A 25,334-nucleotide genomic window follows, 5' to 3' on the forward strand; every position below is an offset into this window, starting at 1 on the left:
CAAAAAGCATGGAAAAATTATGAGGGATTTTCTGTGGGAAGGAGCCGATGGGGAGGTGCATTGTCATGTAGTTGCTTGAGATCAAGTTTGTAGACCAAAAGATTGGGGGGTTTGGGTTTGGGTTTGGGGAATATTTGTTTGAGGAATGAGACACTTTTAGGGAAAGAATGGTGGAGATATTTTGTAAAAAGGGATTCCTTGTGGAAAAAAGTTATTAAAGGCATTTATGGTCTACAAGATAATGGCTGGGACGTGGATACGACTTTTAGAAATCCCTTGAAATTTCTCTCGCGTTCTTACCTGACTTTTCGTCTTTTAATTAGGACGGTTCTCAAAAGGGGGAATAATATCATTCGCTTTTGGGAGGATCCTTGGGGGAGGGGGGTGTATTCGTCGTTCAAAGAGTGTTTACCATCTCTATTTCATATCTCCTTGATTCTTAACAAACCTGTCAGCAATTTCATCAGTGGCGTGGACCTTCTGGTTAATTCCAACTTTGCCTGGGATGTGCGTTTTAGAAGAGCTTTAAATGAGATCGAAATTGTCAAGTTCAGCACTCTACTAGGGGTCTTAGATATTGTTCCTTTGGAGGTGGGTACGGAGGATTTTAGTGTTTGGTTGGGGGACTCTTCAGGGTCTTTTTCTGTTTAGTTCTTTTTATGAATCATTATTCCCGATCAGCAACTTCCATTATTTCCCGTATTTTACTAATATCTGGAAAGTACATATCCCATATAAGGTTCAAGTTTTCTCTTGTAATGTGGTTTTGGGAAAATTGCCGACCTGCAATTCGTTGCAAATATGATGGCCTAATTGCACTTTATGTTCGAACTGGTGTAGCCTATGCCAGAACAAAGAAGTGGATCAAGACCATTTACTTTTGCATTATTCGTTCACGAGCGGAATTTGGAACAAGTATTGTAGGAATTGGGTTTCGAGTAGATTTTCCAAGAACGGCGTAGGACATGTTTCTTTTGGAGTCGGGTTTACCTACCCGGAGCAAAAGTAAATATTTTTGGTATGTGGTAATTCATTGCTTATTTTTGTCAATTTGGTTGGAGCGGAACAAAAGAATTTTCACCGACATAGCAGAGTCTATAGATGATGTTTGGGAGATGATCAAATTTAGGGTCACGAGTTGGACGACAAAATTGGCAGTGTTTAACCATTTACTTATCTCAAACGTAGTTCGGGATTGGAAATTTCTATGGTATTGACGAAAGTGTAGTAGGTTTCATTCTTCGTGGCTTTTGTGGATTTCTCATCTGCCTACTTGTACTTTGTTTTCTTATTCCGATAAAATTTCGTTTCTAATAAAAAAAATGAGAACGGCTGAGATGATGACATCGTTGTTGTGCACTTTATTCTGCTGAGAATCCTCATTCCCTATGTCCTTCAAGGCACGTACCTGGTGTTTGCATGTATTGTGAATCTGTGAACCAATTATGATTGCCAATTATTTGCAAGCTTCACTTTTCTCTCCATAATGTGATGTGAAAAACTACCTTTAACGATACCACTCTTTTCATTTGTTTCTTTCTTCTTTTCCTCATTTCATGCAGGCTGTAGTTAGTTTTGTCACCATGCAGTTTCAGCTCTGTACAGTATTTTTCACATTTTCATTGGGTACTAGGACACATTACTTTGGCCGGACTATTCTTCATGGTGGTGCAAGGGTATGCTTCATGATCGTCCTTACTTTCCAATTGAAACACCTGTGATTGCTCATATAAAAAGACCTTTTGCAGTATCAAGCAACTGGTAGAGGATTTGTGGTTCGTCACATCAAGTTTACTGAAAATTACAGGCTTTATGCACGAAGTCATTTTGTTAAGGGGTCTCTCTCTCTCTCTCTCTCTCTCTGTATGTATGCGCGCGCGCATGTGTTGGCGCCAACTTGTCTGAGGTTGAGAATTGACCAAGATTTATTTTCTATTTTCTTCAGGATGGAAATTGTTCTGTTATTGGTGGTATATCTTTCCTATGGATACAATGAAGGTGGTGCTTTGTCCTATATTCTTCTCACTGTTAGCGGTTGGTTCCTAGCAATTTCTTGGCTCTTTGCTCCATATTTGTTTAATCCATCTGGATTTGAGTGGCAGAAGTAAGATTCTTGCACTTTTTCATGTCCTACCTTTTGGCCTTCTTGGTTCAAGAATAAGCCTTTTTCTTGTAATTACTAGGGCCATAGAGGATTTTCGAGATTGGACGAACTGGCTTTTTTATAGAGGTGGAATTGGTGTTAAAGGAGAAGAAAGCTGGGAGGCTTGGTGGGATGAAGAACTGGTAATTCATTAGGGATTCACGCTCAAAATTCTTCTATTTGTTGGTTTTTTTGCCTTCGTACGTGCGCATTGCATAATGCAGATACCATGATTGCAAATATTGGTAGAGCATCCTATTCTAGTCACTCATGAGAAACAAAAGGATGTATTTCTTTTACTACATAAATGTACTCCATGATCAAGGTTTAACTAAGGATGGCATGTTACTATTGCATCCAATTTGGTTTGTGGATAATTTGATGTTATTAATATGAAATAAAATGTTAGGAAGCCCGAGGAAATTAAGAGAAATATGAACTTTTATGACTTGTATTTTCCAAAAATTAAAAGAGTGAGGCGTTTTGTTTTGGTTTCCACATCTAAGTTAATTTGTGACACATGTCACTTCTCCATGTGTAAATGAATATAGTTTTCATCTTTTGGCATCAATACTTTGACTGTAGAGATCCTTTTTAATAATTGTTATCGTTGCAGTCTCATATTCGAAACTTCAGTGGGAGAGTGATGGAGACCATTTTAAGCTTTCGGTTTTTCATCTTCCAGTACGGTATCATCTACAAGTTAGATGTGCAAGGATCAAACACATCACTATCGGTACAAACTTTTTGGCTTGTCTGAGAAATAGTTTTTTCCCTACATTAGGTACATCATTTTAAACGACTTGCATTGCAATTCCTTGGTGGTTTTCTCATGAGCAACCAGAAGGTATTTGTCTCAGGTGTTGAATCTAGAGTTAGAAGTTAACACTCCGCTATATTTTTCTTGTGACTGCATGAGCCATTTTATTGGTTCAAGCTGCCCAATGTCCTCAGGAGTTTTGATTTTGGCATAGCATGTCAGCGATAGTTTGTGTCAGATCTGTTTTCTTCCTCCAATTTTTTTTTGCTTTTTCGTTTCATTTGCTGAAAGAAATTTATCTAAAATGATGCTTTATCTCATTTACATTTGAAAATGATCCTCGTAGATATGTTGAGCATGCTATGGTCTTCCCGTATCGCTGCATGCTCTGTGCCAAGAACTTATGATTACAACACATTCTTGGAGTTGAGAGAGGCAGTTGGATAAAATAATAACTAATTTTTTTCTCTTTTGTTTTGTTGTCAGGTATATGGGTTCTCATGGGTAGTGTTTGCTGTGCTTATACTTCTTTTCAAGGTCTGATATTTGAAGATTGCAACTATTGGAGACCTCTAGCTTCATTGGTCCAACCAATTCAAAGTTTTATTTTTGATTTTGCAGGTGTTCACATTTAGTCAGAAGATATCAGTCAATTTTCAGCTGCTGCTGCGGTTCATCCAAGGTCTTTCATTTTTGCTTGCTCTGACTGGCTTGATTGTTGCCATCGTGTTCACTGATCTCTCGATCACTGATATATTTTCTTGCATCTTGGCTTTTCTGCCAACTGGGTGGGGAATTCTTTCTGTAAGTTTTCCGCGCTCATAGATTTTCATGAAATATTGTGGTTGCCATCTTCATCCAGTATATCTGAAGTTTGATATTGTATTGATTATAATGATCTTTGGCAGGGATTTGTGGGGTCAGATGTCGTTTATCTCCTGTGTCACATTTAATATCCTGAGTGAAAATAAGTAGGAGATTCATGGACTTTTGTTTTTGTTGTGGAATTTGTCTCGCATGTGTAGTTGGCTTTCTATCAGAAATCATTCAGGAAACTTGAATAGTTTTAACTATGCCTGCTGATGAAGTTTTGAACTCTGAATAATGATTTGCGCAATCTTAAGCACAACAAAATTGTTACGTCTGCAGAGTTTGAGACGTGTATGAAATCACTTATTACTCCCTTTGTACTTGTTTGGGATAAGAAATATTGCAAGATATTTCTCAACTCGTTCTAATTTACGGGACAAAAAATGTTGAGCACGACTATCATACAGAGATTATTGTTCTTTTAGACCCTCAGGTTAATATGATTATTTGTTGTTGGATTAAAGAAAAAATGAAGCAGACTCGCCTAGATTAATGCAATACCTCGGATTATGTTCTAATAAATTTATCTGTCGTGCTAAATATAGTATAGCCCACAGCACACAAATTATCAAGGGCGTAAACATATTTATTTATTTGAAAATTCTCGCAGGTAAATCTTGGAACTGTCCTCCATGTTTGAGTTGCGAGGAAAATCCTCCGTTCTCTAATATTTTGTGAACGCATCACTGTGTTATGCATAAAATGTCATCTTCGCACCTATAATTGTATTTGCATGTCAAAATTTTTAACTGTGCATCTTTGTTATAACGAAATTCATTGATCTGTCTTATTCTGTTTGAATGTCCAGATTAGAGCTCTATTATATTGACTTAGCTCGTTTTAACCTTGAATTCCTTTCGATGCTTTCTTTCTTTTTAATTGAAGATTGCGTGTGCTTGGAAGCCGGTGGTGAAGAAAATGGGACTCTGGAAGTCCATACGCTCCATTGCGCGATTATATGATGCTGCTATGGGGATGCTTATTTTCATCCCTATTGCTCTATTTTCGTGGTTCCCATTTGTTTCAACATTCCAAACACGACTTATGTTCAACCAAGCTTTCAGTCGAGGCCTGGAAATCTCTCTTATTCTTGCTGGAAACAACCCAAATGCCGATCTATGATTTCCGCTATCAGCTGTATCGACATCCTATCAGGAAACTGAGGATTGTTTCACTTTTGTACGAATTTTTTTATTATTGTCTTGTATCATTATTGGGTTGTTAATGTAATGCGATGTAATGGAACAACATGTTTTAGTTGTCCCTTTTCATTTTTAAATCAGCTCATGTACGTACGACGAATGGCATGTATATCTATCTCGATAATTTTTTGAATTTTCTGACCGAATAAATCTCCACGATTTATACTACAGGATATTTAGATATAATTTACGGAGTGGTTTTATATATACCTTATTTTACAGATTTTTAAGGTATGGTTTAAATGGTCAAATATCAAATTTTAAAGAGTTTTTTTGACTGTATTTGGAGTTGGGAGATTCTCATCGCAAGTCGCTCCGACCATGGAATTCTATGTTTCTAACACCACCTATGGATACCTAGATTGTGGAGTCAAAAAGTAAAATGGGCGTATGTAAAATGCCCAAAAAAAATGCATTTTCTTAATTATTGCATCTGATATTCATACTGTTTCTCACTTGGTTCCATCAACAAGATCATGGATGAAAAGAATTTTGTTGTAATTCTGATATTTTCATCTGCGTATCTGCCGAATTCATCTCGAATTAACAGAAGTAAAAAAAAAAAAATTGTAGAGCAATTCAATTTTGAACTTAGTTTCCATCTCCGCTTCGCGGTAACATCGTAGATTTTGGACCCGGATCTCCTTCAAAATACAAGTTTAAAAGGTTAGGGCATTAAAGTCAGATTTAAATATCGTGACATTCCTTTCATTATATTATAACAACTCAGAATCGTTGAAGTGGCCAATTGGGTGCGCACTGAAGAAGCTGGTTCTTCGTTTTTTGTTTGTTTAGCGTGGGTTTTGTTGCAGACTTGGATCTTGAAGATCGAAGCTTCAGACACGGTACTCATGCTAAAATCATGTATCAACCTATCTTTCTTATAAGTATTGATGGATAATACAATACATGATGTTCGAGACGTCAAAATTAACTTGTTCTCTTAAACTGGCTCTTAGTAGATTGTACGATAATGTCTCATACAAGAATCTATATTCAAATCTATGATTTATTATAAATTTACTTTTAGATTTACGATGCATAAAATATTTTATGTTTTTATATATGTTTTATGTATTGTTATAACTATAACCTATGTTTCTATGAATTATTGGAATGACTTTTAACTCTCAAGCACCATTATGCGCGTACATCACATGTTCGAGATTATTTATTGTTTCGAGATGTCAATATTACTCACAATTTAAAGAAAATATATGTGTTTCTATGATTCATTATAAACTTTACCTTGACTCATCAGGAATATATATGTTTCTCTGCCTAGACCATTATGCACGTAAATGTCCTAAGGAACATCTACCATACACCTATGGTTGTTCTTGTTGGAAAATATGATGCTTAATGAATGAAAATTAAGCAAATTAATCAATGTGTTTTATTGGAAAAATTCGAAAAGAAAAACGAAGCTTAATGAACGAATATTAAGTTCGGTTGTTCTGAATTAAACTCGAAACGAGTTCATCTAATATTGAAAGAACTTCAAACGAGTAGACGGAACATGTAAGGGACGAAAAATCGGAAAAAAAAAAATTGCGCATGAACAGTAGCAGGCACGCACCTGCGCGCAGTGGCAGGCGCGCACCCGCGCGCATTTCTGCGCGCAGGTGCGCGCGCCTGCCGAGCGCTCTCGGCAGGCACTGCCGAGCGCTGCTCGGCAGCGTGCGAGCAGGCGTGCGCCCCTGCGCGCACAGACGCGTCCCTTCGAGTTTTTCTGACATTTTTTCATTCCTTTGGCATTGTTTGATGCTTGTGATCAGTTACAATGGCCAATGGACATCCCTATGAATGAAAGATCATGTCTTTTCACACGAAAATCATTATATGTTTGATATTTTGAAAATCAAATATAACATACACAACATATCATTAGCATATTACCTTCTTCTTCTTCCTTCTTCAACAAGAGAGAGTTTTTTCATTTCCTTGTGATAGAACTTGAATATTTGAGTGCTCATTATTCAAGAGTTGTAGTTGTATCTTGGGAGAAGATTGCCACAAACCTCTAGCACATTGTGAGGGGCAAATTCTTCTTAAGGAGAAAGTGTTCAACACTTACCTCTACAAGCCATATTCTTTGTTTTATTCTTGCTTTCCTCTCATATTTGAATATCACAAACAACAATCTTAAGAAGAATTTGGATTTTTGATCATTTACAAGAAGAATCTCAATGGCATCAACATCTATAACTCCACATGCTACTATTGCACAAGGAGAGAAACCAGAAAAATTTTCTGGTGCAGATTTCAAGAGATGGCAACAAAAGATGCTCTTCTATCTCACAACCTTGAGTTTGTCAAGGTTCTTAAAAGAGAATCCTCCCACTATTGCTGAAAACGAGACAGACATCAACATGAGGGCCGCTTTGGATGCATGGAACCAAAGTGACTTCTTATGTAAGGATTACATCCTAAATGGATTTGACAATGCATTGTACAATGTGTATTGTCAAGTCAAGACCGCCAAGGAACTTTGGGATATGCTTGATAAGAAATACATGGCAGAGGATGCGGGCTTGAAGAAGTTCATTGTTGGGAGGTTTTTGGACTTCAAGATGGTGGACTCAAAATCTGTGATGAGTCAAGTGCAAGAACTACAACTTCTCTTGCACGAGATTCATGCGGAAGGAATGAGTCTAAGCGAGTCCTTCCAAGTTGCGGCCATGATAGAGAAACTCCCTCCATTGTGGAAGGATTTCAAGAATTACTTGAAGCACAAACGAAAGGAGATGGGATTGGAGGATCTCATTGTGAGATTGAGGATAGAAGAGGACAACAAGAACACCGAGGCCAAGTCAAGTAAAATGGCAGCAAGGGTGAACAATGTTGAATCGAGTTTTCAAGGGAAGAAGAGGAAGTTTGATAAGCAACCACAACAAGGCCAACAACCACCAAACAAGAAGAAGTTCAAAGGCACTTGTTATAACTCACATGGCGAAGGATTGTAGGAAGCCAAAGAAGGGAAATCGTCAAGCCAATGTAGTTCAAGAAAGGTCGGTACCATTTGAGTTTTCTCAACTTGATTTATCTGCAGTTATTTTGGAAGCCAATTTGGTGGAAAACCCCAACGAGTGGTGGGACTGATACTGGAGCAACTCGACACATATGCTCAAACAAGGGGATGTTCTCCACATACACTCCATCGGCCGGGAGAAAACTATACATGGGGAACTCCGCTATATCTGAGGTGGTGGGCACCGGAAATGTGGTATTAAAGATGACATCGGGTTTGGAAGTAACCCTTGTTGATGCACTTCATGTACCAGACATAAGAAAGAACCTCGTGTCGGGGTCTTTGTTGGTCAAACATGAGTTTAGACTAGTATTTGAGTCTAACAAGTTTGTATTGACCAAGAATGGTCATTTTATTGGAAAAGGATATCTCGATGAGAACCTTTTCAAGTTGAATGTAATGGCTATACGCCAAAATGTTGTTGAAAGTAATAAAGACAAAAGTTATATTTACTTGCTTGAGTGTTCTCATTTATGGCATGTTCGTTTAGGACACGTAAATTTTAATACCTTGCAACGTTTAATGAAACTTGAATTATTTCCTAAACACAACGTCGATCCAACACAAAAATACGAGATATGTGTTGAAGCAAAAATGACCAAAGCGCCTTACCACTCGATTGAAAAATGTACAACTCCTCTAGAACTAATACACACCGATCTTGGTGATTTAAAGTTTGTACAAACTAGAGGAGGGAAAAGATACTACGTGACATTCATTGATGATAATACAAGGTACTGTTACGTATATCTTTTGAGGTCAAAAGATGAAGCTCTTGAAGCATTCAAATGTTATAAGACCGAAGTTGAGAATCAACTAGGCAAACAAATAAAGAGGGTTCGAAGCGATAGAGGGGGCGAATACGGAGCACCGTTTGATGAATTCTGCACATCTGTGGGTATAATTCATGAAACGACTGCACCTTACTCACCACAATCGAATGGCATTGCCGAAAGAAAGAATCGAACTATGAAAGATATGATGAATGCAATGTTAATAAGTTCAGGACTATCCCAAAACTTGTGGGGGGAAGCAATACTATCGGCTAATCACATCCTGAACAAGATACCCCACAAGAAAAATGACAAGTCACCTTATGAATTGTGGAAAGGTCACAAACCTTCCTACAAATACCTCAAAGTATGGGGGTGTCTAGCTAAGGTTGAAATACCAAATCCTAAACAAGAGCGATTTGGACCAAAGATGGTCGACTGCATATTCATCGGATATGCACATAATAGTAGTGCCTATAGGTTTATAGTGCATAAATCTGAAAATGCATAAATGAATACGGGCATGACAATTGAGTCAAGAAATGCAGTATTTTTTGAAAATATATTTCCTTGTAAAGAAAGAAAAGAGAATGGTTCTAGCAAGCGAAAACTTGAGATGGAGCATGAAGGTCAAGTACATACACATGATCCAACTCTAAATGAAAGTGCTATACCATTGGAAGGCTCTTCAAAAGAGCAAGAGGCAAGAAGAAGCAAAAGAGCTAGAATCTCAAAGTCCTTTGGTCCAGACTTCCATACTTTTATGTTGGAGAATGAACCAAAGAACATACAAGATGCTCTGGCTAGCCTTGAAGCTCCTTATTGGAAAGAAGCCATCGACTCTGAAATGGATTCTATTTTGCAAAACTATACTTGGGAACCTAATGGATCTTCTACCAGGTACCAAGCCATTAGGATGCAAATGGATATTGAAAAAGAAAATGAGAGTTGATGGAAGTATTGAAAAATACAAAGCCAGGCTTGTGGCCAAAGGCTATAGACAAAGAGAAGGTCATGATTTCTTCGACACGTATTCACCAGTTTCAAGAATAACATTCATTCGTGTACTCATTGCTATTGCAGCCTTGCATAACCTTGAGATACATCAAATGGATGTTAAAACGGCATTCTTAAATGGTGAACTTGAAGAAGAAATATATATGGAGCAACCTGAATGATTCATAGTTAAAGGACACGAAAGAAAAGTCTGTCGTTTAATTAAGTCACTATACGGACTTAAACAAGCGCCCAAGCAGTGGCACGAAAAATTTGACAAGGTAGTATTGTCAAATGGATTTAAGATTAATGAGTGTGACAAATGTGTTTACATTAAAGGCACTCAAGAATCTTATGTGATAGTATGTCTATATGTGGATGACATGCTAATAATGGGGAATAGTCAAGAGTTGATTAAGGGTACAAAGAAAATGTTGACAAAATATTTTGATATGAAAGATATGGGTATTGCTGATGTAATTCTACGGATTAAAATCTTTAGAACTCCAGAAGCAATAGTCATATCTCAATCTCATTATGTAGAAACAGTGTTAAAGAAGTTTAACGCTTATGACTCTACCCCAGTAAAAACGCCTTTAGACGTGAATGTTCATTTGGCGAAGAATCGTGGAGAACCAGTTTCTCAACTGGAATACTCCAAAATTATTGGAAGCCTTATGTACAGTCACCAATTGTACTAGACCTGACATCGCTTGTACGGTTAGCAAGTTAAGTCGGTTTACAAGTAATCCTAGTGATACACACTGGAAGGCGTTGACAAGGGTGCTTAGATATTTAAAGCACACCTCAGAATATGGACTAAATTACACAAGGTATCCTGCAGTACTTGAAGGATACTGTGATGCAAATTGGATTTCTGATACCCATGACTCCAAATCCACCAGCGGCTATGTATTTAGCATTAGTGGAGGAGCACTTTCTTGGAGGTCATCGAAACAAACTTGCATTGCTAGATCTACCATGGAATCGGAGTTCATAGCGCTAGATAAAGCTGCAGAAGAAGCTGAATGGCTTCGCAACTTTCTAGAGGACATTCCATGTTGGACAAGTCCAGTGCCAGCGATCTTGATACATTGCGACAGTCAGTCGGCAATTGCAATGGCACAAAACAGTATGTACAATGGCAAGTCTCGACACATACGTCGAAGACATAATACTGTGCGACAGTTGATCTCTAATGGAGTTATATCTGTTGATTATATCAAATCAAAGGATAACTTAGCGGATCCGCTTACAAAAGCATTAAATAGATATCAAATGTACTGTCTGTCAAGAGGAATGGGTTTAAAACCTACCAAATAAAGTTTTCATAGTGGCAACCCAACCTTGTAGATTGGAGATCTCAAGATCTTGGTTCAATGGGACAACTAAATTATGAAAACTTGAGGAATCACTCCTCATTCCTAAGACGATGAGTGAAGTTGCCTACAAAGGTAGTGAGGTTAAGTATTGTACTTTTAATGATTCTGTAGCTTGCAAAAGCGGGGTAAGTAGGATACCCTTTTACAAGGAGATCACCTATGTACGTGTGAGGACGGGCCGCCTCGATGAAACACGTATGAAGCCAAGATGTGTTCCATGGCCAAAACGGACACAACCGATAACACAAAATGGAAATGAAAGAAAGGTTATCATGTGGGTACAATTGTCTAGGTTTACATGAACCGCCAAGAAGTTCAAGACATCACGTTCACTTCGTGGCCTAGTAAATCCGATTGTATTCCACTAGGGCAGGTTCAAAGCCAAAAGCTACCTCTCCTGATGTGATAATTTTTCGTATATACTATCTCTTATGCATCACGAGCATTCATGCATAAATTTCATTCATGTGGGGGATTGTTGGAAAATGTATTGCTTAATGAATGAAAATTAAGCAAATTAATCAATGTGTTTGATTGGAAAAATTCGAAAAGAAAAACGAAGTTTAATGAACGAATATTAAGTTCGGTAGTTCTGAATTAAACTCGAAACGAGCTAATCTAATATTAAAAAAACTTCAAACGAGAAGACGGAACATGTAAGGGACGAAAAATCGCAAAAAAAAAAGTTGCGCATGAACAGTAGCTGGCGCACACCCGCGCGCGGATTTGCGCGCATGTGGTAGGCGCGCACCCGCGCGCGTTTCTGCGCACGGGTGCGCGCGCCTGCCGAGCGCTGCCGGCAGACGCTGCCGAGAGCTTCCGAGCAGCGCTCGGCAGCGTGCGAGCGGGCGTGCGTCCCTGCACGCACAGACGCGTCCCTTCGAGTTTTTCTGCGTTTTTGTGACATTTTTCATTCCTTTGGCATTGTTTGATGCTTGTGATCAGTTACAATGGCCAAGGGACATCCCTATGAATGAAAGATCATGTTTTTTCACATGAAAATCATTATATGTTTGATATTTTGAAAATCAAATATAACATACACAACATATCATTAGCATATTAACTTCTTCTTCTTCCTTCTTCAACAAGAGAGAGTTTTTTCATTTACTTGTGATAGAACTTGAATATTTGAGTGCTCATTATTCAAGAGTTGTAGTTGTATCTTGGGAGAAGATTGCCACAAACCTCTAGCACATTGTGAGTGGCAAATTCTTCTTAAGGAGAAAGTGTTCAACACTTGCCTCTACAAGCCATATTCTTTGTTTTCTTCTTGCTTTCCTCTCATATTTGAATACCACAAACAACAGTTCTCCGGGTGAAGTTTTAGTTTTTGATCATCAACACGTGATGTCAATCTCTCATTAATATATGAGTTAACCAAATGGCCTAAGGTTGCATTTGGATTGTTGGATTTCAAATATATTTACGTTGTTGTAGAGAACAAGATCATGAAAATCAAATTCACGTTTATATAATGTTTCATATTAATTAGGATGATTTCAAATTCACTTAATAATGATGTCATTTAAAATCTAATTTGCTTGAGTAAGTCTTTTGTGAGACGGTCTCACAGATCCATTTTTGTGAGACGAGTTACTTGATCCATACTTAAAGTTAAAAGTGATATTTTTAACATAAAAAATAATATTTTTTCATGAATCGGTCCGAGTTAGGGATCCGTCTCAGAAAATTGACTCGTAAGACAGTCTCAAAAGGGTTTTTGTGATTTACTTTGTGTGACTAATATATAAATAAATAAAGTGTGAATTTAAAATTTGATACATTGTTTATTGTTAACAATAGATTATAATCGAAGTGGATGGATTTCAAATTCATATCTCTAAATGCATCCTAATGGTGTTGAGATACAAATAATTTGTATAAAATTTTTGTGTTGATTGTTATGTTGATAAGTTGTGGTTTTGGTTAGCGTCATATTGTGTTGTGATTATATTGTTTGTTTTGTTTGGTAGATAAGAAACAGGATATAGAATGTGTGAGCATGGCTAGTTCGTTAAATAGAGACCAATTCGATATATACTAATTTAGAGACCGACTTTATGACATCTAGAAACCGATTAGAGACCGGCATAATAAATTCAGTCGCTAATTTAGTAACCGGCTGCAAACATCGGTCTCGAACAATTAGCGACCTAGCTTTTTGATCAGAATTTTTCTTGTAGTAAGGAGAATTATTCACGGCAATGAGGGTGGGGGAATTTGTTATGTAATCTAACTACTAATCGCACAAATTGGATTTGAACCAAGGCTATATGGGTCTTGAGACTTCATCGTCCTTGTTGACTATATATAGTCTCTTTATTTATTGTTTTGGATATATCAAAAGTTTTATCAATTCGAGAAACTCATTAATCACATAGAAAGTAGTTCAATTATATATATGACAGAGAACATCAGCCAAGATTCCACAATATATAAAACCTGTTTTTTTTTAAATAAATAAATTCGAAGAACAATCAAATTAAAACCTATCTCTAATCTTATGGCCGCGACAAAATGGATTTTCTTTGGCCAGCGCAACCCTTCCCGCAATCTGGTAATCAAACTTGCATGCATGCAATTCCGGGTACCTATGAATCCCGCAGAAAGTCCGCCCACATCGATCGGCATCCAAATCGCAATAATCCAACTTTCTTTTTGCAGCAGTCGAACCTGTTCTTGGTACTGATTGTGCAAGACTTCATGGCATCAGTCAAACTGACCATCTCTTGAGACGAGATATGATTAATCTTGGGCTCAGATTCAGAAACTGCAGGTGTTTGGCAGAAAGCAGTTTTTGATTTGGTTGTCTGAAGTCTCAAATAATCCTCGTAACAGCTGGAACAAAACCCTCGATTCGCCTCGGAACCCAGGAAACCACAGCCGCTATTGCACAGCCTTGAATTTTCTGGCTGGTTGAAGTGGTGGTTCGTGTTGTGGTTATCCATGAAAGAATCCATTCCTGTATTACAGTTGAAGGATGGTGATTTGGTTTTGCTTCTTGGTAATTCTTCTCGTTTGTTTATTTTCTCTGGATTTGCTTGCCAGCAGCTTATGGTGAATTTGTTATGAATGGTTTCATGCATATATATTGATCAGGGGATTTTCATCGTTGGGTTGGAATTCGATTAGGACAAGAATCCTAGAGTGTATAGCAAATCTTTCTTCTATTATATGTTAAAATAAACACCCCCTGAATATAGAATATAACCCACAAATATGCGGTGACTACGGGTGAGCCAATTCTCCCAGCGCTCGGGGCAAGGGAGTCGCAGATCAAAGGCGGAGCTCAACTACAACCAAGGCCGACGAATATTGATTAAGAATAATATGCATGTTGGTTTATTCACACAAACGTCGGAGATCAACGCAAAAATTCCCTAAGAACAATTAAACAGGAAAATTCAGCAAGCAAGCACACTGTCATAAATTTTTCGCTGGTTTTAGAGGTTGCAAATACTCCAAGATTGAGTTAGAATTGCTTTTTTTGGAGATTTCACATAACAAAATAAATCTAAACAAAATTAAAGTAAAATAACACTCAATATTTCAAAATACGAGAAAAAAATCTTGTTTCTCTTTATTTTTGCTTAGATAGATTTTAACGTGACGATGTCCTAATATAAAATGTTTTTAAAATAAGGATTAAAATAAGATTTTTATCGATGAGAGAAATATGTTGAATTAGACACATATTATAAAATTTTACATGAATTGTTGTCAAAGAATTTTTCTTTCTCGGCCCCTTTTTTTTTAATAAAATATTAATTTCTTTATTTTGATAAATATATGATTTTATTATTATTTAAAGTAGAAACCTAGCTAGTAAGAGCGCCGGTTGGAATAAAACTGTGGACGGAGGTTTATATTTTTTGTTAAAAAATATTATTTTATGTATTATGCAGAAATATAATTAAAAATTTCCATGCCCAAATTGCTTATCTGAGTATTTGGCACATGTGGATCACACTTAAAGAAGACAACATAGAATAAAAAGAGGTGCACTCAATTACAAAAAATGGATTTTTTTTTTTATAGAGCGCCGAAAGTATTATCGAATTCCAATTCATCTGATTGAATAAATTAATAAGAGTCGTCGACTCCAAATTTTTAATATCATACATACATAAATTTATATTCGGGAAAATTACCAAAATCGTCTAGTTAATCTAATATTTTGGGTTTTGGTTTTTTTATTAGTAGATAGTTTTTGCGGTAATATTACATGTCAGCAAATTAACTTCGACGTTAATTTATGTATAATAAAATTAATTTATTTTATTTAATATTAAATTTTAATTATTTGAATGATCAAAACTCAAAATAGACTACCAAAAAATTTGGTGAATTTATGTGTATGAAAATTTCATATATTATATAAATTAATACAATATTATTATACCCACTTTTTTGCGTACTTTATAGTTTTTGTTTGACCGTATAACAAAATTGTTAGGTAACATTTTAATAAAATTCTTATGATGGCTTTTTTTATATAAAAATTTTTATGATGATTTCAGAAAGCATTGCCGTATGAAGGCTAAATTATTTAAAAATGAAACCGCCATATATCATATATACCACTAAACTAACTTTTAATCACCATTAAACGCACTAAATTATAAAACTAATGTTGTGTTAATCTTAATGAATTAATGGATTTTATATTCCTTAATCACCACTAATCTCTACCTATATATAAATCAACAACATTTGTATATGTTAACCATAGTAATTATTTAGAGAAACCTAGCTGGGCTGAATTTTTGAATCAAGAATAATTTTAATTTTCGAAGTGAAAAATGACGCGCAAGTCGAAGATATTTTGGATTCTAACGAGTTTAATGCTATGTGTAGGTGCAAGGTCTCGATTGAGGACAGATTTTTACTCAAAAACATGTCCAACTTTGCTTAGTATTGTTCGAAAAGAGGTTAGGATGGCCATAAAGAATGAGGCAAGGATGGCGGCTTCTTTGCTTAGGCTTCACTTCCACGATTGCTTTCCCGTTCTTGAACTCAGCAAGAGGCTTTGAGGTGATTGATTCAATCAAAGAGGCAGTGGAGAATGCATGCAGCTGTGTCGTTTCATGTGCAGACATTCTCGCGATAGCTGCAAGAGATTCTGTTTTCTTGGTAAATTCATTCATTTCTGTCTAAATATTAAACACAATCAATCTCTTTTCTTTCTTCTTTCAATAAAATATAAAAACCACAAAAATTTAATATGACTGTGGACTAATGAATGAACACAGAGTGGAGGGCCTTCGTGGAAGGTATTACTGGGAAGAAGAGATGGATTAGTGGCTAACCAAACTGGAGCCAATATCTTGCTTCCTTCTCCATTTGAATCACTTGATAGAATCATCGCAAAATTTGCAGATGTTGGTCTAAATCTCATCGATGTCGTTGCTTTATCAGGTAATATTTATCCATGCATGCATGCATCTGTGTGTGTATACTTCGAGTATGAAAACTAATGGTTAAAACACGACTATGTAGGTGGTCACACAATTGGGTTATCAAGATGTGCACTTTTTAGCCACAGATTATCAAATTTTTCGGGGACGGGTGCGCCAGACAGTTCTCTGGACAGCCGTGTTGTTCCACGTTTGCAGGCTGCTTGCCCTACAGGTAGCGACGGAAATAACACCGTCCCTCTCGACTTCAATTCCAGAGACTCTTTTGATAGTCATTATTTTGAAAATTTGGCCAAGGGAAGAGGCATTCTTCAGTCTGATCAGGTATTGTTCTCCAGCGAATTAGCCATATCCACTACCAGAGATATCGTTCGCCTCTATGCGAGTGATCCCACGGCGTTCTCGAATGATTTCGCAAATTCCATGATCAAGATGGGAAATATTAAGACGTTAACTGGATCGAGTGGTGAAGTTAGGGGAAATTGTCGGGTTGTTAATTCTTGAAGATCAGGTCTGATAGTTTTCTGTTCTGAGAGTTGGAATTTCAACGTGTATGAGCTTTTATCTGAATAATATCTACTTGATAATTGATATATCTACTACTGTTATGAATACATGATTTTGAATTGTAAGCCTACCTTTTTACCCTTTTGTTTACTTTATAATTTTTCATGTTCCTTTGATTTTTTAAGTAATTTCTTATGTTAGTTTAATATGTTAATTAATATTGTTCTTAACTTTCATTTGTGAGTTTTCTTTTTCACCCTTTCGTTTGTTTTATATTTGTCATACTCATGGGGTTTTTTAATATGATAATTAATAATGTACTTAACTCAATCAAATTAATTATTATTTTGATTTTACTTATAAATTTATCATAATGTTATACATTTAAAAAAATTGCTAATATTACTAACATCTATTTTATTTTATTTTTAATATGATAATTAATAGTGTACTTAACTCAATCAAATTAATTATTATTTTGATTTTACTTTGTAAACTTGCTATTTTACACTTTTTTGTTTTATAATTTGTATAATGTTCATGATATTCTTTAAGTTATTTTCTATGTTAGTTTAATAGGATTATTAATAGGTCATTTAACTCAATCAACCTATTTATTATTTTAATTTTACTTTTATTTTTAAATTTAAATTTAATTACTTTTATTTATACAATGACATCAAATTAATAGAAAATCACTCTCATAATGTTATACATTAAAAAATTTATTAATATTACGAACATTAAAGTAATAATAGGAAGACGAATGGAGATTAGTGACATTGAAAAAAATTAAATAATTAAAAAATATTAAGGTCATATAAAACATCTTCTTCTCATTTACAGTAGAGATATTTTAAGACTACTTATGTATCAACAAATATATGTGATTGAGAGAAAATATTTGTATGTAGGTGATTTCAATATAAACATTTAAACTATTTAGTCAATTTTCGATATATGATGTTAAATAAATATTATTATCTATTAAATAGATGGTTTTCATTTGTAACATTACCATTTTTTGTTTTACAATTTATCATGTTCATGATGTTATTTAAGTCATTTTTTATGTTATTTTAATAAGATCATTAATAGTGTACTTAACTCAATCAAACTAATTATTGTTTTAATTTACTTTTAAATTTAATTTTATTTACTAAATTTATACATTTCCGTCAAATTCATGAAAAATATCTACCATATTGATGATAGGTAATAATGGGCAGATGAAGGGTGATGACTCTGATTGAATAAAAATAATTTATTAATAAATATTAAGGTTATATAAAATTTCTTTCTCCTATTTAGAATAAAAATATTTTCAAACTCTTTATGCGTCAATAGAGATACATGATTGAGAGAAATGTTTATATGTAAATTATTCCAAACACTGTTGTTAAGCTATTTAGTCTATTTTTTATATATGCTGCTAAATAAATATTACTAAATAATATGCTTCATTTGATCATTTTCTGTTCTTGCAATGAGATGAGTTTTTTAACATAGCATTACATATTTTGGTGTTATATGTTGTTTGTATTGATAATGTCGTGTTTGGATTCCTTATGTGGTTTGTTTGTTCACCGAAAGAAAATATAAAACAAAACCATAAATTCCACAAAAATGATTATTTTTAATTTTTGTTATTTCAGATATTTTTTTAATTCTTAAACACATAATGCATGTTTTCGGTTTGCTTAGATTACTTAGTTTGAAGCGAATTAGAAAATATTGAAAATGATGAAATGTTTCTTCGTTTTTAGATTATATCTCATAATATAAAGAGATAATTTTTTTATTGGGACAAATGTATTTTCAGACTTCTGTCTATAAATCAGTATTCAAAATTTTTACAACATTATTATATTCTTTATTCAAAATTTTTTATTTAAATTGATTGAATGTGTTTGAATTTGAGTTTTTACGTGCTTGATTATATTATTTTTGTAGTATTATTTATTGTAAAATTAATAGGTGGACTAAAAAAATTAATGGATCTATGAGTTCTCTGGTGAACGACAAACATTGATAAATTGTTAAAAGAGATAATATCAAGTAGATTTTTGGCATACGATTTTGTTCTAATTAAATGATTATGCATGATTCTAAATTTTAATTGTATTACAAGTTAACGTATGTTTTGTCGTTGCCAGATATATTTTGTCAATGGTCTAATATTTTTCTTTGATTTAAGAAAAATTGTGTGAATTCGTATTATATTTTTATTTCTTAAGGTTTTATTAAAGGATTTTTCATAATGATTTTGAGGCATCATTTTTTTTCTTTTTGTGTTTTTTTAAAAAGCAAAATATTTATGAAATCATGACGTTAATAAGACGCCTTCTCTTTATTTGAAAAAAATATTGAAAAAAAATATTGAAAAATTTATAAATTTTTTGAAAAATATGAGTTAGTATTTAATTTGAAAGTGATTTATGCTTTTTGTTGCTCGTATATACTTCAAATTCTTTGTTATTGTACTAAATAAATTATTTTTGAACTTTGAGTTATCATTTTTTTATGAAGGTTGTTTGTGTCATGAATTTTTAAATTCATTTTGTTTAGTATTGTTGGCGGCAATTGATTTTTTCTAATATTCTATTATTTGTTTTGTTGTTTATATGAAAATATGTATGAGAGTACACCAATCAAAGCCACATATTTTGGGTCTTATGTTCTACGAAGAGGGTAATATATGATTTCTGTGAATTATATGATTTATTGGTTCTACATACATATAGTTAAGAAATTAATCAAATTTTGTACAAAAATTTTATGACAAACACAGTGGATGAAAAAAACATGTTAAAAAAATAATGTTGCGTATTACTATGTCCTTATTTCTGTATGATATAATTCAAACACATTTTTTTAGATATTTGAAATTAGGTATAACTAAGTGACATGAAACATATGCATATATAATTGAAGGCGTATTTAAAGCAAAATATTAGGATAAAAAATGATTCATATTTAAATTTCAACGCAGCACAATGAACAAGAAATTGGAAAATTGTATGTTTAAACCTTTAAGGTTTATATAGTGATTATGTTGCTACTTCAAGGTTTGCAATATATTGATGACATATACAATATCAATATTTCTCAAAGAATAAATAAAAAGGAAAAATTCTTCATTCAAAAAAAGAAATACATGAAAAAAATTGTGTATAATTCTCATTCTATTTTTAATGGTATGAGAACAATTCTAAAGCTTTGTGGACACAATAGATCAATTTTATGCATTTTTAGTAAACTGGGACATTGAGCCGATTGCACTTTATTTCTTCCAAAATTATCTCGATAGATTTAGAGGTGGCTAAGATGTTGTTTTTGTCTATTTTTTAGTTAGAGTGGCTAACAAACTAATTCACGAGATATATGATGGTAACATAGAGAACTACTAGCCAAATAAATTCAGTTAGCCGAATAGTGAAATTCAAATTGAATTATACAATATTTCATCAAATTATTTTTGTCTATTATAAGATGCTCATGAGATCTAAACAGTTATATTATTAGATGAGATATTGAATAAGACAAATACTTTGATATATATATTTGAATGATATCTCATATACATGTCTTCTTAAGATTTTTAAAATACAATAATTAATTTTTTATGTCGTTCCACTATATATAAAATATTATAAAATAAAATGTAAACTCGATAGAATAAAATTTGTTTTGTTTATGAAATTGAAACTATATCATCCCCATGATATGATACACGCAATCATTGTTCCAAATCTTCTAAAAAATGACGAACGAAATGACTTTCCTGAATTGCGTCAAATTAAACGATGACACAATTATAAGATATAGTCATTTGAAAAGATTTTCAAGTTTTTTTCTCACACTGATTGAGAAATAATTGTTAAAAATTTATTAAACGTATAGCTATATGTTGATAATATCGATACTAAATATATAAAAATGATATTACAAATATCATGATGTTTGAAGAAATTACAGCATCATTCATTGGTTATGTTGTTGAAGAATATATAGGTTATACATACTTTTAGTCACAAGTAAAAATCAATCACAACTAAAAACAACATTTATTCTTATAAGTTATAGTTCATGATTGTCAAAAACTGAAAAATCATTCAACAATAAAATAAATATTTGGAAAATAAGATTACTGGATAAAAACAATGTAGAAAACCGAAAAAACGTCTTGATAGGGAAGTAAACTACGAGCATGTCAGATCCCAGATGAGGATTTTAAATAACATAATAGATGTTAAAGACGATCATATACTTGCTGAGTATACAAAAATGGTTATATGTATATTATAACAAACTACGACAAATAGTTGTTGAGTTATCAAAATCAACCAAGAAGTATATTGAAAAGTGTGTCATGTGCATAAGATAACTTCTCCGATTCATATACCGTCTATGGTCATGATTTTTGATTTTTTGGTTTGGTTTATTTCAATTAATAAATGTCATTAGCCATATTTTAATTCATTTAAATATTATCAAAATTTCGTACTTATATTTCCAGCAATTTAGTAGCTCACGTGCGTTGCACGTGCACTTTTCTAGTATATATATATATATATATATATATATATATATATATATATATATATATATCTGTGTGTGTGTGTATAATTTCAGTTTTGGTTTGGCAAATTGTGCGCATGAATTAAGAGATTGTGGTTATACTACATAAAATAATTGGGCAGTAGCTGCAATTTTTTGACATTTGTGCTTCTTGCGCCTGTGCTGTTTTCCATATTAAATGGTGGTTAACTGAGGTAATGACTTCAAGTCACACCACCACTTACAATATGAAATAGCTCGCGTTTCGAAAGCTCCAAAAAAACTATGGAAAAAATAGACAAAATTGTAGTGAAATCCCGACTCAAATCTTGCTAAAGCACCATGACAAAATAAAAGAAAGGTGAACAAATTTCATTTATTCTGAACATGAACTGCTCAAGAAACCGTGAAGAGTAGAAAAAATATCAAAACAATGAATTCGGTAAAATATAAATTCCACTTCACTTCACTTCACTCGCAGTCTCTCATTTTTTTGCATTAAATGATGAGAAACTAGGACCACAAATTTTCAAGAAAGACCAATAACTTTTCCCGTGGCGGTATCAAGATCTATGTCATAGAAGCATGGCCTTGTTGGTAAACCGGGCATTGTGCTCATAGTACCGACTAAAGGGTAGATGAAACCAGCACCGATACTTGCCCTTACGTCTCTGATAGGAAGAACAAAGCCACTTGGAGCTCCCTTTTCTGAAGCATTGTGCGAAAATGAATATTGAGTCTTGGCCATGCAAATTGGCAGGTTAGAAAATCCTTGTTTGCTGTACATTTCGATCTGTTTCTCAGCCTATTCAAAGTAGGGGGAAATTTATATATACTGGAAAACATGTTATGAATAACTACTTTGAAGTTAAATGTTACCTGTTCTGAGTACTCTACACCTTTGGCACCGTACGACTTTGCTATTGCCTCTATTTTTTTCTTAATACTTGTATCCAGAGGATACAAAAATTTCAAAGGTTGAGTAGCATTCTCACAGGCTTTTTGAACTGCAATCCCAAGATCTACCTGAAATTGGAAAACAAATAGTTGAGCGAAAGTTGAAAGGCCGAGTTGGTATTAGTTGTTTTCAAGATGGATCATAATGAACACTCTTAACCAAACACTTGACAGCGTAAGAACAGGATTGTGAAACAAATTGATAATGAAACATTTTTTAATAAGATGCTAAAAGCGAGCAACTGACCGCTCCTCTCCCTCCATGAGCATGGTGAGTGCAAATTACAGCATCGAAAGCTCCAGCAGATAATGCTGCATTCTTGACTGCATTTAGTTCTACGTCAGAATCAGTCGAAAACTTGTTGACAGCCACGACAACATTTACGCCATAAGATTTCGTGTTTGAAATATGTCTAACCAAGTTAACACAGCCAGCTTCAACAAGAGCCACATTCTCTGTCACATAGGCACGATCCAGAGGCTTCCCAGCCACAACCTCGGGCCCTCCACCATGCATTTTGAGTGCCCTTATCGTGGCCACAATAACAGCACATTGAGGCGTCAAACCACTATATCGACACTTTATATTCATGAACTTTTCCGTGCCAATATCAGCACCAAACCCTGCTTCTGTGATAACAAAACCACCAGGTCCAGCAAGCTTAAGGCCAATTTTATCAGCAACTATAGAGGAGTTTCCATGTGCAATATTAGCAAAAGGGCCGGCATGGACAAGAACAGGGGTGCCTTCAAGAGTTTGCATAAGTGTAGGGTTAATGGCATCTTTCATCAGTACAGTCAAAGCGCCACCAACTCCAAGATCATCAGCTGTGACAGGATCACCAGCTTTGCTATTTCCAATAACCATTTTCCCAAGTCTCTCTCTCATATCGGATAGTGAAGTTGTGAGAGCTAAGACTGCCATAATTTCACTAGCGACTGAAATATCGAAACCTGTTTCTCGTGTCATACCCTTCTCTTCGGGGCCCTGACCAATCGTGATTTTTCTCAAAAACCGGTCATTTACATCCATCACTCTTCTCCATGTGATGGAACTTGGATCAATATCAAGCCTGGCAAATTTATTTACTTCCTCTGGTGTAAGTTCTTCAGGCTTGGATTTAGAGATGCCAAGTTTACTCAAACGCCTAAACATTATTTCACTAAAACTCTTTTTACCTTCTTTATTTGGTGGGCAAAGGCGGTTCAAAAGAGCTTTGTCGGATTGCGTAGATTCATGGAAGATTCTGGTATCAATTGCCGCAGCAAGAAGGTTATTTGCAGCAGTTATTGCATGAATATCCCCAGTTAAGTGAAGATTAAACTCGTCCATCGGAATTACTTGGCTATAGCCTCCACCAGCAGCACCCCCTTTAATACCAAAAGTTGGTCCTTGTGACGGCTGACGAACGCATGTAACAACCTAAGAGAAACAGAATATCAGGATTCGATTTCTTGAGTATCATTGAGAAATGGGAACAAATGATAAGCTTATGACAAAGAAAACAAATCAGGGTACGCCAAAATCTAAGAAAGCCAAAGAATACCTTTTTATCAAGAAAAGCTCCCAATGCTTGGCATAGACCAACAGTGGTAGTGGACTTGCCTTCTCCAAGAGGCGTTGGAGTAATCCCTCCAACCACAACGTAATACCCATCACCATTTCTTTGAAGTTCATCAAGCACTGATAACAAAACCTATCAATACTCAAAAAACACCCTGATTAATCCCCAAATCTCCAACAGCCAAAAGCCAAAAGACAAAGAATAAACTTGGATTGTTGTCATTGCTAAACCTCGTTTCCATTATTACCAACATATCACCTTCCCCATTTGGCAGCTAATTTGTAGCCGATATAATGCCACTTCCTATAAAATATCCAATATTGGAAAAGACGAAACTAGTAGTACAAAAGTTAAGAGGAGTCGAGAAAACATGTATGAACCCATCATCATTTCCAAAGATAGGACATAGTTGTACCCCTTATCTTTCAGATCTGTTATGAGATTCAACTACATGGCCTGTCCTTAAATAAATCTCATTACTCAAGCCTTTAATGTGGACCAACAAACGAATTAATGAGTTTCTTTCTTTTAATTAGCAGAGTCTCCCAATACACAGAAGATGATCAACACCCACCTTCACCAAGAAACATGATTTTTTCTCAAAGCTCAACCATATATGACCAGGCCTCGAAAATGGGTAGAAGACAAAAACTAAACAAAACAAAACACAGAGAAACACACAAGGGTGTGCGCCTTAAAGAATAACTGAGATAAAAGGGATGCCACAAATATATGTAACATAATACCTTAGCCTTGTACTTTCCATAGAGATCATAATGATGAGGGGTGAGATTGAGCTCTTCGGCAATTTTGGAGATGTGAAGGGGCTCGACTGAATTGGCTATATCAATATCTGCTGGGACTGGTGACGCAACCTCCAATTTTCTCACTGTCTTCCCCATTCAAATCTCGAATCTTGGACGGTTTCCTTTTTGTATATTTGTTTCAAGATTTGGATCCAGACTCTGAATCCTGATAAATCTTCTTGACTTGCTTAAAACAAGAAAAGTGCAGGGAAATCTTAGGAATCTAAGCTCAGAGTGGGTGAACGATTCTTGGGGAGAGATATAATCTTATCGGTGCCCAGGATAACCACACACATCCCAACGTTAACTGAGTTGACTTTTCTTACCTTTGGTTCTCCAGCACGTGTGCAAAAAAAAAAAAA

General features: G+C 34.7%; 5 protein-coding genes across 5 annotated transcripts in view; 3 read left to right on the forward strand and 2 right to left on the reverse strand.

The window, feature by feature from the left end:
* LOC142522105 (callose synthase 9) overlaps nt 1-5,145 on the forward strand; it is a 28,775-nt gene extending 23,630 nt beyond the window's left edge. The window contains 8 exon segments of the mRNA XM_075625262.1: nt 1,563-1,676; nt 1,749-1,837; nt 1,946-2,104; nt 2,184-2,286; nt 2,760-2,879; nt 3,390-3,440; nt 3,525-3,707; nt 4,659-5,145. Coding sequence (XP_075481377.1) covers nt 1,563-1,676; nt 1,749-1,837; nt 1,946-2,104; nt 2,184-2,286; nt 2,760-2,879; nt 3,390-3,440; nt 3,525-3,707; nt 4,659-4,895 — 1,056 coding nt within the window. The 3' untranslated portion in view covers nt 4,896-5,145.
* A 2,019-nt stretch (nt 5,146-7,164) lies between these two features.
* LOC142537126 (uncharacterized) lies at nt 7,165-7,941 on the forward strand. The gene has a single exon (XM_075642694.1). It carries the CDS (start codon nt 7,165-7,167, stop codon nt 7,939-7,941), a length of 777 nt encoding a protein of 258 aa, XP_075498809.1.
* Nucleotides 7,942-13,751: 5,810 nt separating this feature from the next.
* On the reverse strand, nt 13,752-14,120 carry LOC142537127 (zinc finger A20 and AN1 domain-containing stress-associated protein 12-like). Its single transcript, XM_075642695.1, has one exon. It carries the CDS (start codon nt 14,118-14,120, stop codon nt 13,752-13,754), a length of 369 nt encoding a protein of 122 aa, XP_075498810.1.
* A 1,773-nt stretch (nt 14,121-15,893) lies between these two features.
* LOC142537199 (peroxidase N-like) lies at nt 15,894-17,161 on the forward strand. Its single transcript, XM_075642753.1, is given in 4 exon segments — nt 15,894-16,162; nt 16,164-16,293; nt 16,413-16,578; nt 16,660-17,161. Coding segments are annotated over 4 exon segments (918 nt in total). The 5' UTR covers nt 15,894-15,962; the 3' UTR covers nt 17,082-17,161.
* A 4,834-nt stretch (nt 17,162-21,995) lies between these two features.
* Nucleotides 21,996-25,253, reverse strand: LOC142522110 (formate--tetrahydrofolate ligase). Its single transcript, XM_075625265.1, has 5 exons — nt 24,913-25,253; nt 24,149-24,298; nt 22,849-24,024; nt 22,524-22,670; nt 21,996-22,449 (listed from the first exon to the last, which is right to left on the reverse strand). The coding sequence occupies exons 1-5, from the start codon at nt 25,066-25,068 to the stop codon at nt 22,174-22,176; spliced, it is 1,905 nt and encodes a 634-aa protein (XP_075481380.1). The 5' UTR covers nt 25,069-25,253; the 3' UTR covers nt 21,996-22,173.
* Between the last annotated feature and the right edge of the window lie 81 nt (nt 25,254-25,334).

The sequence above is a fragment of the Primulina tabacum genome, chromosome 2 (genome assembly GCF_025594145.1).
Source record: "Primulina tabacum isolate GXHZ01 chromosome 2, ASM2559414v2, whole genome shotgun sequence".
NCBI lineage: Eukaryota > Viridiplantae > Streptophyta > Magnoliopsida > Lamiales > Gesneriaceae > Primulina > Primulina tabacum.

Excerpts from the sequence above, each read along its gene's own strand:
- LOC142537126 (XM_075642694.1), top strand. The coding sequence starts at position 7,165 with ATGGCATCAACATCTATAACTCCACATGCTACTATTGCACAAGGAGAG.
- LOC142537127 (XM_075642695.1), bottom strand. The coding sequence starts at position 14,120 with ATGGATTCTTTCATGGATAACCACAACACGAACCACCACTTCAACCAG.
- LOC142522110 (XM_075625265.1), bottom strand. The coding sequence starts at position 25,068 with ATGGGGAAGACAGTGAGAAAATTGGAGGTTGCGTCACCAGTCCCAGCA. Across the intron at positions 24,299-24,912 it reads ATGGAAAGTACAAGGCTAAG|GTTTTGTTATCAGTGCTTGA; the intron begins GTATTATGTTAC and ends GAGTATTGATAG. Across the intron at positions 22,671-22,848 it reads CTCATGGAGGGAGAGGAGCG|GTAGATCTTGGGATTGCAGT; the intron begins GTCAGTTGCTCG and ends TTCCAATTTCAG.